This window comes from Neohortaea acidophila (assembly GCF_010093505.1).
Source record: "Neohortaea acidophila strain CBS 113389 unplaced genomic scaffold BDY17scaffold_5, whole genome shotgun sequence".
NCBI classification, from domain to species: domain Eukaryota; kingdom Fungi; phylum Ascomycota; class Dothideomycetes; order Mycosphaerellales; family Teratosphaeriaceae; genus Neohortaea; species Neohortaea acidophila.
The window spans coordinates 670609-685687 of NW_022985514.1; the positions used below are offsets into that span (position 1 = coordinate 670609).

General features: G+C 55.8%; 5 protein-coding genes across 5 annotated transcripts; 1 reads left to right on the forward strand and 4 right to left on the reverse strand.

Annotated features, from left to right (window-relative positions):
* Window positions 1-36: 36 nt before the first annotated feature.
* Window positions 37-4904, reverse strand: BDY17DRAFT_296973 (uncharacterized protein). The gene is made up of 3 exons (XM_033733527.1): window positions 1541-4904; window positions 1024-1487; window positions 37-968 (listed from the first exon to the last, which is right to left on the reverse strand). The coding sequence occupies exons 1-3, from the start codon at window positions 4558-4560 to the stop codon at window positions 187-189; spliced, it is 4266 nt and encodes a 1421-aa protein (XP_033589757.1). The 5' UTR covers window positions 4561-4904; the 3' UTR covers window positions 37-186.
* A 147-nt stretch (window positions 4905-5051) lies between these two features.
* Window positions 5052-7802, reverse strand: BDY17DRAFT_310239 (DDHD domain-containing protein; the record flags this gene model as incomplete). Its single annotated transcript, XM_033735416.1, has 1 exon — window positions 5052-7802. One exon carries the CDS (start codon window positions 7800-7802, stop codon window positions 5052-5054), a length of 2751 nt encoding a protein of 916 aa, XP_033589758.1.
* Window positions 7803-8098: 296 nt separating this feature from the next.
* Window positions 8099-10425, reverse strand: BDY17DRAFT_143049 (tripeptidyl peptidase-like protein). Its single transcript, XM_033729531.1, has 4 exons — window positions 10078-10425; window positions 9543-10023; window positions 8893-9485; window positions 8099-8822 (listed from the first exon to the last, which is right to left on the reverse strand). The coding sequence occupies exons 1-4, from the start codon at window positions 10280-10282 to the stop codon at window positions 8245-8247; spliced, it is 1857 nt and encodes a 618-aa protein (XP_033589759.1). The 5' UTR covers window positions 10283-10425; the 3' UTR covers window positions 8099-8244.
* Window positions 10426-10631: 206 nt separating this feature from the next.
* Window positions 10632-13656, reverse strand: BDY17DRAFT_310241 (vacuolar protein sorting protein-like protein; the record flags this gene model as incomplete). The annotated part of the gene is made up of 3 exons (XM_033735417.1): window positions 10632-13469; window positions 13518-13589; window positions 13642-13656. 3 exons carry the CDS (start codon window positions 13654-13656, stop codon window positions 10632-10634), a joined length of 2925 nt encoding a protein of 974 aa, XP_033589760.1.
* A 199-nt stretch (window positions 13657-13855) lies between these two features.
* Window positions 13856-15047, forward strand: BDY17DRAFT_323945 (uncharacterized protein; the record flags this gene model as incomplete). The annotated part of the gene is made up of 3 exons (XM_033737105.1): window positions 13856-14008; window positions 14068-14120; window positions 14177-15047. The coding sequence occupies 3 exons, from the start codon at window positions 13856-13858 to the stop codon at window positions 15045-15047; spliced, it is 1077 nt and encodes a 358-aa protein (XP_033589761.1).
* Window positions 15048-15079: the final 32 nt, after the last annotated feature.

Below are 15079 nucleotides of genomic sequence, written 5' to 3' on the forward strand. Positions count from 1 at the left end.
ACAAAGGCGAGCGCAAATATCAGTTGCCTTTCAAGAAAGGCGAGTGTAGTTGTACTCTCGAGCCTCGCTAATAATGATGACGAGATCAGCCATCCATTAGCCCGCTTTCAAAGCAAGCTAAATGTTCCCCTTTGGGCGAACGTCAGGTGACTTGGCCATGGCCATGGTCCATCTTTTGAACTATCTCTACCCAACATTCTTCAACCAGGACCTATGCGTCAACTGCGGCGGCAGCTCCATAGGCGGCACATCCTGGTCCGCCTTCCCGCCCGCTCCAGGCGAAGCATGCGCAAAAGGCGACGCCACCGCGGCCCGAGACTTGCTTGCCATCTCCTCCGCCACGCCCATAAGCGCCTTCTCGTCTCGGCAGAAAGCGGTGAAGCGCTGCACAATTTCTTCCACCGACGCCGTCTCGACTCCCTTCCTCACACTGCCTGAGCCAGCCGGGTGGCCCGCGGCCGACACCGCCGCTGCTAAGCGGTTTGGCAGGAGGGTGAAGTCTCTTTTCCCGTCGTTGACGACTTGCGCGAGCAGGAGGCCGGATTTGTGGATGAATTGCGTATGCTCGTAATCCGGGCGGCCCCAGGAGTAGCTTATGTCGACGGAGCGGGGGAAGCTGGATGCGGATTCGAGATCGAGGACGAAATTCGCCTTCCTCAGGATGGCTTTGTGGAAGGCGTGCCGATCTTCTCGTACGGCGCGAGGAGAGGCCGATGGATGGGGTTCGAGTTGAGGTGTTGTTGGATTCTTGGTTGGAGGGTGGATGGCGAGTTTCACGTTTAACGATTGCTCGAGGAGGTGCTGGTTGCTGACTTTGCTGGCTTCCTCGAGGGGAAGTTGCACGAGTTTGAGGCCGTGGCTTTCGATCAGACTTGCCCAGCGGTGGATGGCGTTGCGGATGAGCTTGGCGGTTGTGTTGGTCCAGTCGATGTGGACGTGGTAGCAGTTTTCTGGATTGTGGATGCGATCTGTGGTGTTACTGCATCAGCAGGTAGGCAATGACCAGGAGAGATGCTAACTCACCATAGTGCACGTTGATGATCTCCAATTGGCTGGATTTCCGCCCGGAGTCGACATTATACTGCAGCTTCTGGCTCAGCATCACGACCCTCTTCTCTCTGCTATCCACCGGGCCGAGCGTCGGCGTCGGTTTGCGGAAAAGGTCATTGTCAGGTTGCACGGGACGAGGAGCCGGCGACATTCTAGGATCCCCGCCGGGCGTAGAAGGCATCGAGCGTCCGACAGGCCGGCCGAAGAAGCCCGCGGTATCGGGGTAGTCGGTCGTGCGGTGCGCAGCTCTGATTTGATAGAAGTAGTTGCCGTCTCGGAATTCGTGACTACCTCGCACGTGCGAGAAGATGTCGTGACCCATGAGCTGATTCCCCAGAGCGACGGCATCGTCTCTTGTCTCGAGATCTTTGAAGACGCGGAGGAGCCAATTCACCATTTCATCGCCGCGGAAGCACTTCAAATGTAAGCGCGTGAACCTGGGAGGACATTAGTACTCGTCCAGCATCGTTGGAGGCCGTGCTGAGCTTACCATCTCCTATCCCTAAACTCCACACCATTCGGTGGCGGCTCCTGCATCTGCCTCGCCAACTTCGTCACGTCAAAGTTACTCGTATGAAACTGCTCAGACTCGCTGAACAGCCGCGTAGGCATTTCTGCATCACCAGGTTTTAACCCCAAAGCCCCCACAACAGCACTGGTATCGCGAGTCTGATATTCAATAGCAAGAGGATTGGGGTCGCGCTGCATCGTATCCAACGCCTTCGCCTTGATCATGGACGTCTGGTGCTTCTGATCCTCGTCCGTGAAGTAGCGATGCCGCTGCCACATTTGCGTGAGTTTTTGGATGCCTTCCAACCGGTGTTCATCGTCCGACAGCTCCCTCGTTCCTGACGGTGTCTTTGCATCGGTTCGGAAGGGTTCGACGGGTATCAAGACCAATCTCATACGACTTTCGCCGTCGTACGCTGGCCCGGTCATGTTTACGCATCTGTCGTCTTCTTGAGACCAATCGGGAGAGTCTGACATATAGTGCCAGCTGAGCTGTGCCGTCTTACCCTTGCGCGAGATTAGTGACATAACCTCCACCTTGCCATTCGCGGTATCGTTTGAAGTTTCTGCAATAACAGACGAGTCCTGCTCTTGCGGTCGTGGCTCGTACTCCGTAACCTGGATTTCCGCCTCTGACAGCTGACAAATCTCATGATACCGTTCCCCAAGAGACAACAAAATACGCTCGATATGCTCCAAGCCCATCTGCTCCTTGGGCCGCCGACGCGAGGGAACAACTTGAAAACCCGCATTGAGTCGCATGTAGATCATCTGCGCTATGATCTGCCGAATGCTTGCAGCCTCCGCGATGGAGGTGATGAGAAGACGTCGCACCTTCTTTCCAGCAAGGCTGTCAAGATCAGCAAGAGAAGGCCGATAATCAGTCATCAGTGGTAATGCAGCGGGGCTGCAGATAGAGGACCATTTGAAGACCGCCGAGCTCACGGTGCTGGTGAAGATGTTCTGCCACTGCCGATATTCGCTAGCTATGCGCATGTTGTCCTTGCGAGGGTAGCACGGGTTCAGCAGTGTTAACCAGGGCGAGACTGAAGAGGTTTCATCGTGCACAGCTTGGGAAGATTGCACCTCTTCTACGTCTTGCTGTCGTTTGGGATCGGTATGCGTAGAATCGAAGCTTTCTCCAGGGTGCGGGCCAGCGTTCTCCATGACTGCCTCTTCGACAAGACTAGCAGGATCGCGAGGAGTCTCTGTGGATGCTCGATCCGCGACTGGTATGTCCACAGCCTGGCTGAGCTGCGTTGTTTCGACTGTCGACTGGGAGTGCAGGCTCTGGTACGAGGGTTTCTTCCTGAGCGACTCCTTGATCTGCTTTGCAAGACCGCTTGTAATGCTATTCGCTGCAAATGACGCTGTTGGTAGGCTGTCTCTCTCGTGCTGAGCGTGTTGAGAGGACAATCCTGTGCTAGCGATTGCTTGAACTGGTGCAAGTCCACGCGGCCCGATACTTATGTTGCGGCCTGTTTGCATCAGTGGGTGGGGTGCTCTGGAGGGCTTGATAGTCTTTGGCGGAGCTTTGAGTCCGGCGTCTGAAGAAGCGGCGATTGAATGTGGCTTTGCCACTGCGATATCACGCCCGACGTCTGACTGGTCCACTGTTCTGGTAGTAGGGAGGCCATCTGTGCGTGGCGTTTCGTCGTTGATCGTCTTACTGGCTCGGTCTTTCTTGTCCGTACCTGGCTTTCTCGTCTCTATTTTGGAACGTGGTGTTGTCATGGACAGTGCAAAAGTCGCATCGTCATACGCAGCAGTATACTCTTCGATCGAGACCGACGGATCTCTTGCAGGAAGTCTGCCAATCTTGACATTGCAGAACTCGCTGCTTGCATCCGGCATAAGCCACCGAGATTCTTGCGGGTCATGAGGCGATGACCAGTATGAGATATCGATCCAATGGGGCAAAGCGTATTCGACTGTTCCAGCGCGCACGTACCGGAATATCGGCACCGGATGGAGCGGTTGCCGCGACACGGATACAATGTCGATTCCAATGTTGGTGCCAACTAGAAGCTCGGTGGTTCTCTTGAGCTTTTCGTAGTCTGTGTTGAATAAGCCGGCGCCCGCGGTGACTGCAACAACAGAAGTGCCCGTGCTGGTAAGGCGCTGCTCAGTATCTCTCTGATTGAAGTCCAGAGCCGCGGCGTGGATGGCTTCCAGCATATTCCCATCTGCCGCAAGCGAGACTTCGCTCGGCAATTGAGCGTTGTTGAATGTCCTCTTCAATTTGCGTAGCAGTCCCCGCCAAGTATTGCAGGGTACATCCAGAGCGACGACTTGGAAGAAGTCCCGATGCGCGGGCGACTGCTTTGAGCCTTGCAAGACACGTCCAAACAGCACCACGGATACTTGATGCCGGACCTTCAGCGCATCCCAGCGATGGAAAAGCTCGGGTAAAAAGCCATTGAGCATCCGTTCGTACATCAGGTCGCAGCCATACCAGTCTTCGAGCATCTCCTTCGAGACTTGGATCAAGATGGTGAATCGTGCACTAGCACCCCGGAAAATCAATTTGGTCTGCGGATGACTGACGAAAGCCGACTGAACTCTCTGCCCAGAGTGGTAGATGGCTTCGATGGTCGCAGTCACCGAACCGAGATACTGCAGTTTCTGAGTCTCGTAGACGACAGAAGAGTCGATTTGGGCTCGGATCTTCCACATGTCGGCGCGCGAGAGCTGCTGATCGCGGAAGAGCAACTCAACATGCGTGGCTGTAACGGCTTCCGCATCGTCCACAGTCTCCACACTTGCCCTCATGCGATTCTCGAAGCCGAAAAGTCGCGCCACGGAAACGTGGATGGAGACATCGGAGGCGTGGGAAGCGGGCTTCGTGCTTTGAATACAAAGCGATTTGGCTCCTGGCGCGGACAGTACGGCGACGTCGCCGAGTGGTAAAACATCTGCGCCGCACAAGACATCTTCCGAGGAGGTGTCATCGTCGTGGAGGACGACGGTGCAGGATCGCACGGGTGCGTCGATTGCCATGGAGGGCTCAGCGAGGCCTTACGACTTTGGCGTCGTTGGCATCCTCAGAGGTGTTTGAGACACACCCATGCATTGGCGGTCGGCGGCGGCTAATTCATACGTAGTGCGTCTAGTCGCACATCGTGATCGGCTGGGCGAGGATATCGCGGCGCGCATGAGACTGTGAGGACACCAGATGATCGCTGTGGCGCCAGGGAAAGTCGCGAGAGAGCGGAATCTGCCTTGTCGGAGGCACAGCTTACGAACTAAGCCGGTTAGATCGGAGCGGTTCCCGCGAACTGGGTGTCGTTGTGCGAATGCGCGTAGTCGCAAAGAGGAAGCACTCTTTGAAAGCGAGTCCGAGTTCAAGCGCGAGGTTGGAGTTGTCCAAGGCGAAACCTTAATTTCCGCAGCAACGACTTCACTCTAGGTAGCATGCAACTCATAATGCCATAATCTAATCGTCTCTACCTTTCTATACCCGTAAACCATAACAATCATAACAACCCAAATCATCTCGGCCCCTTCCTCCTCTTCTCCGCCCTCATCCCCAAAAACGCGCCCTGCTTCCCCTCCCTCCTCCCCGTCTCGGTAACAACCATGCGCACAAAATCCTTCAACAACCAGTAACTACTGTGCGCACTCAGCATCGTCAAATACTGAATGTCAAACGCGCCACCGCCGTAGCGCACGAAAAAGTCAATCTGCCCGTTGTCGTTGAGCAGGTACATGCGCTTCTCCGCCCGCTCTTCGCGCGTGAAGTTGTGCGTTTCCAGCTCAACATTGGAGGGCAGGCGGGGAAGGGTCGTGGTGGGTGTTGTTGAGGCGGTGTTTTTTGCGGCGGTGGGTTTGATGCTGGATGTTTTGCCGCTGAAGAGTGACGTTTTGGTTCCCACGCCGAACCAGCCCGGAGTGGCGGAGGGGATGTGTGCTTGTTTGAGACTCGCGGAGTAGGCTGCGTCGACGGCGGCGTTCATGCGGTAGGCAACGGGATCGTAGGGGTTGATGATGTTGTACACGTTTTCCACTGCTATGCAGCCGTATTGGCCGCGCTCGCCGCAGATGGTGCTGGTGTTGGATGAGGGATCCTCCAGGGCTACCGCGGAGGGATGATCGATTCGGGGGAGAAGCTGGGCTTTCTTGAGCAGGAGGAAGAAGCCGGCTGGCGAGCCTGCGAGGTAGAGGTTGGAGGTGTTGAAGAGGAAGTGTTCCAGATGCTCGCTTTCCAGGTTGATGGTGGTGGGATCGGACAGCCGGTCGGGAACGATGGTTGGCTGTCTTGACAAAATATCAATGGCCATGACACTCCCCAGACTGTGCGCAATGAGATGCACACGTCCGTTCTTCGCGAAGCCGGGATTGTTCTTGCACCACAGCTGGTACACGCGATTTGCCTCTCTAATCACCGCAGAGATCATCTTGCTCTGGTGGTGCGACATGTAGTACGGGATGTCCAGCATCACATCCGACACTATATTTCGCACCGAAGGGAGCGTCTCGGGCGTGATGTCAGCGAGAGAAAACTCGTTGACGGTCGAATCGTCGTCCCGATAGCCTCCTTCCTCGAAGGAAAGCGAATGTCTCCAGTTCACCGGTAACGCCATAATCCCGCCCAACCCATCTCGCAGTCGCGCGCGAATCTCGGGACTGCCGAGTTCCACGTTGATCTCACGGCGGAATGAATTGATGGCGTGGGTGAAGTGAAAGCTTTCATAGCGACTCGCCCATTTCTGCCCTATGCCGTGCACAATGAGTATCAGATCTGTGACTTGCGGCCGGTCTGCGTCTCCGATTCCCACATCGGCCTTGCTTGTGACGTGCGGCGGTATGGCCGGCGCTGTTGCGGAACTCGCCGCCGCACCCCTGTTCGCTTTCTCCGCTTTGGCTGTCGTTTTGGGCGGGTGTAATTTGTTCCACAGCGCTTGGTCGAAACCTCGAACGACGGCAATACCAAGTTTGTACCCTTTGCGGATGTAATTGGCAAGCGGTCTGCGGCCAAAGTATTCAGACGGCATCAAGCTGGGCTTGAGCAGGCGTGCTTCCTTCTTATTGGCATAAATGACTCCAAAGTCCGCAAAGGACCGGACTTGCCCTTGATAGCCGTATACCGGTGTTCCAGAGGCTTTGTTGTCGGCTCCGTTCGCTCCAGAAGCAATGTCGATGATTGCACACGCAGCTTGTACAGCTTTCTCTCGCGCCTGCTCTGGGGTGTCCGGATCCTCGACCAGCGCTGATGTTGCTTCCTGGACGATGTCATCGGTGAAGACGTCCGCCGTTCCGCGCCTGCTCACAGGACGACTGTCTGGCATTTGTTCTGGCCATAGCTTGTGCACAATTTTCATCTCGCCAGCCGCACCCACCTCTACGGCACTGTTGAGTTCATCCTTCCACGTCTCCGTCCAGACTTGCCGATCAACGTAGCCGGCTTCGAGCATATTCGCCACAGCCGTCTCCACAGGCAGCATCGTATCCTGATAAAACCATGTGCCCCTCACGACGGGTGCGGTGTCCTGTATGGGCGTCCAATAGATAGGCGTCATCTGCAATTCCGGCATTTCCACTTGGTGCAATCTCGAGACTCCCACCACGACTTTCGCGTGAGGATCTTCGTCTTTCTCCCGTACTTCTGGAGCAGGACTGTGTTCTGCTAGATGCGATGCGTCGTCCCATTCGTACGTATCGCGGGTCGCCATCTTCGGCCGCGCCGCTCTCTCTTCCTGCTGCAGCGCTCGTATCTTTGTCCGAGAAGGAGCTCGAATAAACGGATTGCCGGTAGTATTTGGCGAAGTGGAGACTTCAGCAGCCGTGATGGGTAAATGCGAGTCATCTGCTGCTCCCTCGTCCTCGTCCTCGGAATCTTCCATGATACCTGATCTCGCGGCAGCCGATCGAGCAACTCTAGAGCGGGAAGCAATCGAGTTGGTCGCCGAGTCTGATCGTCTCCGCCCATCCCTGACACTCCCAGCCCTCGCTCTCGTCCTACTCGTCTCCTTGCTCCTACTCCTCTCATTCTGCTTGCCCCGAAATTTCAAAACCCTCTGCCTCAACTCATGCCACGCCTTGTCCAAAGCAATATTGTCATATTCCGAGAAAGCCTTGGCCGGCTGCTTCGCCGAAGCACTTCCTTGCGTCGAAGGCGGCAACGGAGACAGCGGATCGTCGATGGGGACAGGACTCGCGTAGAAGAATCTCGCGCGGATGGGAGGGGGAGGCGGGGTGTTGTGCAGGGCTTTGCGGATGTATTGGTTTGCTTCACTGGCCATGCTTGCTTCGCTATCGCCGCGCGGACGAAGGAGGAGGCGAGAGGCGCTGGTCGGGTGTGTGATGTTGACTTGGTGGCATAGGTCGTTCGTTGGATGTGTTGTGCTTTCTCCAGAAAGTGGATGCCTACACCGAAGGTGCTACGTGGCTGACGACGGGACAAATTGCACCAGGAGCCGTCCGGCAGCTCTCTTCTATCACAACATTACCAATAGCCAAGGTAGAGGCGAGGTCTGCGGACGTGCTCGGAGCCATGTGATAGACATGCAGGAAGTTGGCAATTCGGTGCGTCGAAAAAGTCCGAACCCGCGTAGGTTGACGCGCCGCCAACTCCGAGTGACGTCGGTGCGGAATTCAGGCTCAACGACAAGGCTGACACACTCCACGTGATCAACCTTGCTTTGTTTTGATGAAGCGACAATAGATGACAGCCTTTCTCAACACCTACCATCCCCCAGCAACAGACCCATTCAACCCCACCGCCTGCAAAATCTTCTCGAACCGCGGCGTGCCCCAACCCGTCACCGCATCCCAGCCCTGCACAGCCGGGAAGCCCTTCGTCCCACACCCGACCGCACTGCCAATCGTCACGTCGGAGAAAGCCACATGGCCCTTCTTGTACAGCCAAGGATTGAGGAAGCCCATGGGAGGCTTGCCATGGGAGATCAGAGCGTCGTTCACCAGCGTGAAGACGGATGCGGCAATGGGTGCAGAGGCGGAGGTGCCGCCGCCGATGTTGCTGACTGTGCCGTTCCAGGCGATGGTGATGTTCTGGTATGTGGTGATTAGCAGCTTTACTCGACCGGTTGTTTGAGACTGGGCACTTACCACGCCGATGGCGGCCATGTCGGGGTACGCGCGACCGGACTTGTTGTAGAAGCCTTCGTACTTGTTGCCGAGCTTCTTCAAGTAGGCCGACACAGCTGCATCCTGATATGACGGCCGGCCGAAGACGTTAGAAAAGCCACCTCCGCTGACGAAGCCGTCGTGGGCCACAATCTCGGGGGCGAAGCCTTGCGTAGCTGCAACAAGAGCGCCCACGTTAGCCAATCTTATCCTTGCCGAAGCTGCTCATAGAGGTGTGAGACTTACCGCCGACGCTCGTGATATAGGGACAATCCGAAGGAAAGCCAGTCTCGAACTTCTTGGTGCCATTCACCTTGCAGTCCTCACCAACGCCACCATCACCACTCGAAAAGAAAACGGAAACACCACGAGCCCCCAGCTGCGCAAACTGCGAGCAAACGGCCCGAGCATAAGACAGCGGTACCGTATCCTCCCCATCCTCATAGCTAATCGACAACACCTGCGGAATAAACGTCTGCTTCAACAAGTACTGCAGCAGCGTCAAATACGGCTCATTGCCATCCTGCGGGCTCTGCTCCGGCGGCACGCCGCCCGTGGAGTACACGGTGGCCTGCACAGGCCAGGAGTTGCCGATGATGGCCTGGATATCGAGGTCGCCTTCGATGCCGAGCCCGGCTTTCTGTTGTTTCGGCGTGTCGTGGGCTTGCGAGATGGTGCCATTGGCGATGGACACGAGGTTGTAGGTCGCTGCTGCGCCCGCGGCCTCGGGGCGCACGGCTTCGAGGAAGATGCGTGTGTCGGAGCGGTTGACGACTTCGCCGTCGAATTCGCCGACGGCGGCTTGGTTTTTCGTGCCGGCTTGGGGTTTGTAGTTGATGCTGGGATTTCGTCAGCTGGCTGCAGTCGAGTCGCGTTTGAATGTAGTTACTACTCACGTCTCGTACAGAGTGCGAATACACTGCGGCGTAACAAACGAGCCATTGCACACCTTCGCCACAGTCGGCGACTCGCCATCAGCAAGCTGCACAACCGCCTCGCCGAAAACTTGGTTCACCGACCGAGGACTCGAGACGACCTGACCTCGTGGTCGCAAGAAGGAAGTAGTGGGTTGAATGGCAGCAATATGGTCATGCAGATGCAGAGGCAGACTCCACTCGTGCGTGCGCACCAGCTCAGAGCCATCTGCATGTCGGTACGTGGAGAACTTCGTGTCGAGCAGGCTTTCGACGTCCGCGATGGGCAGGCTGAAGCTCAGGAAGTCTCTGGCAGGGGAGTAGGAGATGCTCGTCGGGTCAACGTTGTGTTCTTGCAACCACTCGTGGACGAGAAGCAGAGCTTTCTCGCTCGGGCTGACCAGTTCGTTGACTTCATACTGGCTCAAATGCTGTCCATAGCGAGCGTGATCGGGATCGGAGACTATGCCATTGAGTCAGTCAAGTACTCTTCGTCGGCTTGGAATAAACCATTCACCTTCGAACAGATGCTGCTCTAATTCAGAAAATCGAGCCTGCGTCAGTCCCACCGAAAGAAGAACATGATGACTCTCCGGTGCATCTCCAACGCGAGTGAAGGTGCCGGGGACTGTATGCCGCTCTTTCACGGCATATCTACGCTCCAGCGGCGAGGCTGTAGCGAGACCGAGCAGGACCGCTCCAAATGTCAATGCTCGAATCATTGTCGCGAGGTGAGCTTTGGAAAGTCACGACAAACAGTAGCAAAAGCTTGTCAAATGCTTGTGTTCGTGAGACAGGTTGATAAATAGCGCTGGTCGCACCTTGGGCAGCGTTACATCGACTAGCGGGCCCGCGAAGCACCTCATCGCTGGACATGAAGTTGTTTCAGCCAATTGCAATTTAGCCTGTCGATCAACTAACCTTCATAGTAATTAGCACGCAACCCAATGAAAGTCCGGGGTCTTCGGCGAAACTTGCAGCATACGAGAGCTCATCAAATGTCGACATTGCGTTCTAATAACTGGACATGGCCGGTCCGGCTACACACAGCCTTCAGAAGCCATTGGCTCGTCAGTCCGCCACAGCAGGCTGCACATCCATCACACCTCGCCCAAACCACTCGCTCACAGTGCCAAACTTATCACTACTCTGATTCAACGCAAGCGTGAACAAATCATGCTTCCCCGCCCGCTCCAATTGAGCCCGCCGAATCTCCTTGACCGCCTCATTCTCCGCCGCGCACTTCGGACACTCAACATCATTCACACCCTGGCCTTCCCCGGTGTCCAAACACCGCTGATGGAAAGAGTGCTTGCAGAGGAAGTGTACGGTAGGCAGGTCGAGAGTGACGCCGCAGTACGAGCAGCGCGTGGCGTTGAACGCCGTCGGTTTGCTGGAGAGCTCGTCGATCTCCTGGAGTTTGTTCGTGGTGTCTTTTCGGTAGCCGGCGATGGCGTTGCGGTTGTCGGAAATCTCTTTCTTCTCCTTCTCTACTGTCGCGGATAGGTACTCCTTTACGAGCCCCATTGTCGCAACGGCGTTCGTGCTCAGCGTTTGGATGACTTGCAGCGGCGCCATCAGTCCGTCATCGCTGATCTTCTTCAACACCACCCCGACCTCCGACCCCGCCTCTTCTAAGATCTCGGGTGAGCTGGTGAAGTATGCGAGCGCCGCAGGGTATAGCTGAGGCTCCTCTGGGCCGTATTTGTGTAGCGCCTTGATCGCGCCACGAGTGTCGAGGGCAGTGGTGTACGATCGAAACACATCAAAGCGCCGTCCTTGCTTTTCGCTGACCAAGATTGTGCCGTCCCGGAACTTCTCAAGATCGGAAAGCAGTAAGACGCTGGAAGTGTCGATCGGCACGCTCTGCGATTCAATCAACACTCTTGCTTTACGCTCCCACTCCGCCTTCTCGCTTCCAGTCGTGTTGCTTGCTTTGTGCAAGTACATCTCGAACAGCGACGTGAACAGATCAGACTTGTCCTCGGGCTTCACGTTGTCACTCTCAGTGCATGCCTCGAGGAAGACGATGAACTCATCGGCGTGGTCCACAAACGCAGGGAATGCGGCGCGAGGCTTCGGGATCTCGTACTCGATAAAGTCGGCCTCGGTCGTTGTCTCTACGACTTTATTGACCATGGTTTTTGAGCCGTCCTCCGGCGTCCGTGGTTTCGAGGTGTTCATACTCATGTAAGGCAGCGGAATCAAGGCAGCCAGGTTCTGGACCGCAGACTGTGCAATGGTGCCGAAGCCGCCACTTTCCTGCGCGGCGGGTGCTTCTTGCACAATCAAAGCGTCTTTCTTCGGCTTGAAGACACCGGTGAAGTAATCGATGAAGAGCTGTGTCGCATCTCTCCCGCAATGCTCAAGCAAGACCACGCCATACCTCATGAAGATCGGGTAAGCCGTGGTCGGCTCCAGTCTTACAATGTAGGCAAGTGCCTCTGCGTACTTCTTCAGATCTTCCACCAGAATATCGACAACGAGGCTGTGCTCATTGTGTCGCCTGGCCAGGAAAGCAGCCTGATCGTAGTAGCCGCCTTGTCTGCACATCACGATGGCCGTGTCCAGATCAAATTTGAGGTCACCAGGTTGCCGAATGAATGCCTCGAGCTTGTCGATATTCTCCAGCTTTGCGTAGCAATTCAGCAGGAGCGTCGTGTGATCTGAAGTCGCTTTGCCATGTTCATGCAGCTCTTCGAGATATTCAATCAAATGTTTGATTGTTTGATTGTCCAGGAATTTGCGGATGATATGCGAGGGTTCAGTGTTGTCAATTGCGCTCAAGTATTGCTGCATGGCCGTGTCGTAATCACCCTTTTGATAGAGGTAGTCGCCAAACTTGCGATAGATGATATTCTGCTGTACTTTGTCGACTCTGTATTTCTGCGCCATGTTGATAGCCTGGGGAAACAAATTGCGCTGGTAGAGAATGTCCAGCTTCTGCTGGAACGTCTTTTCATGGTAGCGGTAGACTTTGCCATCGATCGTGAAGAGAAAGATGTCGCCCCACATGCTGAGCAGACATTTCACCTGGCTGGATAGAGATTCTTGGTGGGCGATGAACCGGAGATCGGTGTTCAGAATTGTAAGGCTCGAGGTGTTGAGAATGTCGTCTGCTTGCGAGCCCGCAAACGCTCGCAGTGGGGCGGACTTTGTCAAGCCGCTCTTGGGAGGGGAGACGAGGAGCACGTAGTCCTTGCTAACCTGCACCAACTTCTTCGCACCTTGGTACGCGTACGTGGTGGGCGTTGAGCGAGGTCTGTAGAAGTAGATGGCATCGTCGCGAGCGACCACAATGTCGTTGGACTCTGGTTCGAGTGTCATACAGCCAACATCACATCCATGTTCGTCAACCGACTTGGCCGGGGTGCCCTGACGGTTGCCGGTGATCTGTAGGGCCAAGATGCGGGAAGTGGTCGCGATGTACAGAGCGGTGATATTGGCTTCTCGAAACTCCAGTCCGGTAATTGGCTCCTTGGACTCAAAAACGGTACGTTGTTTCGTGCCTCTGTCGTGAATAAAGTCCCCACGCACCACAGTCACAGCACCATTGCCAAACCCTACGGCCAGCTGTGTGACATCATTCGTCACCGCGAAAGCAGTGATGGGATCATTCTTCCGGCCATTCTGGACCGTGAGCGTACATAGGCACCTGGGATGGCCAGTCCGCCTTTCAATCTCATCCAAGTTCCAGACCTTCAATTCCGGTTCCTGGGTCAGGTCTTCAGCAGTGGTAAAGACATAGGCCGTTCCCGGGACTTGTTTGATGTTGTTGACTACCCCATACTGATGCGCCTTCCAGGATCGCGTCACCTTGAAGTTCTGGTCCAGGCAGTGCACCAAACCATGAGGCGTGCCAACGAATATATTACTAGAGCCGGCTTCTATGCATGAGGCGCTCGTTTGCTGGGGAAGTCAGTGGATGTGTTGCGCAAGAGGCGTAGACCTACTCACATCAAGCGCCACGGATCCGTCTCCTTCAGGAAGCTGAACCTGGGAGACATCGAAGAAGCGAAACAACTTCCACTGGGAACGGAGGTCAGTCACACGATGCTGCTTTCGGACAGCAGCTACCTACCGATGTCAGCGCCATGCTATCGAGCCATGCCAGTACGGGGTGTATGGTTCACGAGGTAGCGGGTGGATCTGAAGTTCGTGATATGGACAGCGACTTTTGCCACCTGGCCAAGTGTTTTGACTCTCAGTCTCACCCTCAATACACGACCGCACCTCACGCGAAATGCCCTTCGCGTCCAATCTCGATCTCCATTTCAAACTAGAATCTCGCAAAAATGGAGGAGGACGAAGACGACTTCTATGGGGGTGCGGGTAACGGCGCGCACGGTACTGAGGGTGTCGCCTCACCGGGAGACGATGAAGTCAAAGCAGAACGGATGGACTACAGCGACGGCAACGATGAAGAAGAGGAAGAGGACAGTGATGATGTACGAACGCTGACAAGGAGGACTTGTTTCACCGTATTCTAATCGCTGTCGTTTCACAGGATGTTCAGTTCACATTAGAGAAACCGCCGGACGCCCCCAAAACAGAATCCACGTATGTATACTCCTCCAATCTCGTCACAACACACGCCCCTCCTAAATCCTCCACAGTCCCACAACACGAACAACACGACAACAAGCCGCCTCACAAGAACGCATCTCATCCACCGACCCCCGCCAATCACGCTCCACCCCACCAGTAAAATCCGAGCAGCGCGCCCCATCAACCAGCACCCCGGCCCCACCCACCAGCATCAAAGGCATCCTCAACCACGACGGCAAAGAAGGCAAAGACTTCCCCGAACACCGCCACAGCAAAGTCGACGTCACCGCGACACCCACTTGGCCCGCAACCGGGAAACCCATCACCGAACTCGACCTAGACGCCGACATCGCCGAGTCGTCGCGCCTCTGGCGCCTCCCCGGCACGGACCAGACGGACTTCTTCAATTACGGCTTCGACGAGTACACGTGGGCGCAGTACTGCTTGCGGCAGCAGAGTATGTCCGACGCCATCTCCGACCAGAAGCAGCAGGATGCGCAGATGAAGGCCATGTTTGGCGGCGGCGGCGCGAATGGGAATGCTGCGGGCCCGAACGCAGGTATGCCGCCTGGCATGCCGCCTATGCCGGGCATGCCCAGTCCAGATGAGTTCTTCCAGCAGATGATGGCCTCCGGTATGAATCCAGGGGACCAGAACCAGTTCATGCAGATGATGATGGGGGGCGGCATGCCGGGCATGCCCGGTGCACCGTCAGGTCCGTCGAATCAGCAGGGCGGTGGATTTGGGGGAAACACTGCTTCGCCTCAACCGCCTATGGGACAAGGGTTTCAACCGCCGTCGGGCCCTGGAGGCATGCAGGGGGATCAAGGGTTTGGTGGGAATACGGACGGGTATAGTGCGCAGCAGCTTGCCATTATGCAGCAGCAGCAAGGAGGAGGAGGTAGGGGACGTGGAAGGCGAGGACGTGGATATTATTGAAGGAAGCATTTGTTTCACGATTGAGTATCTGG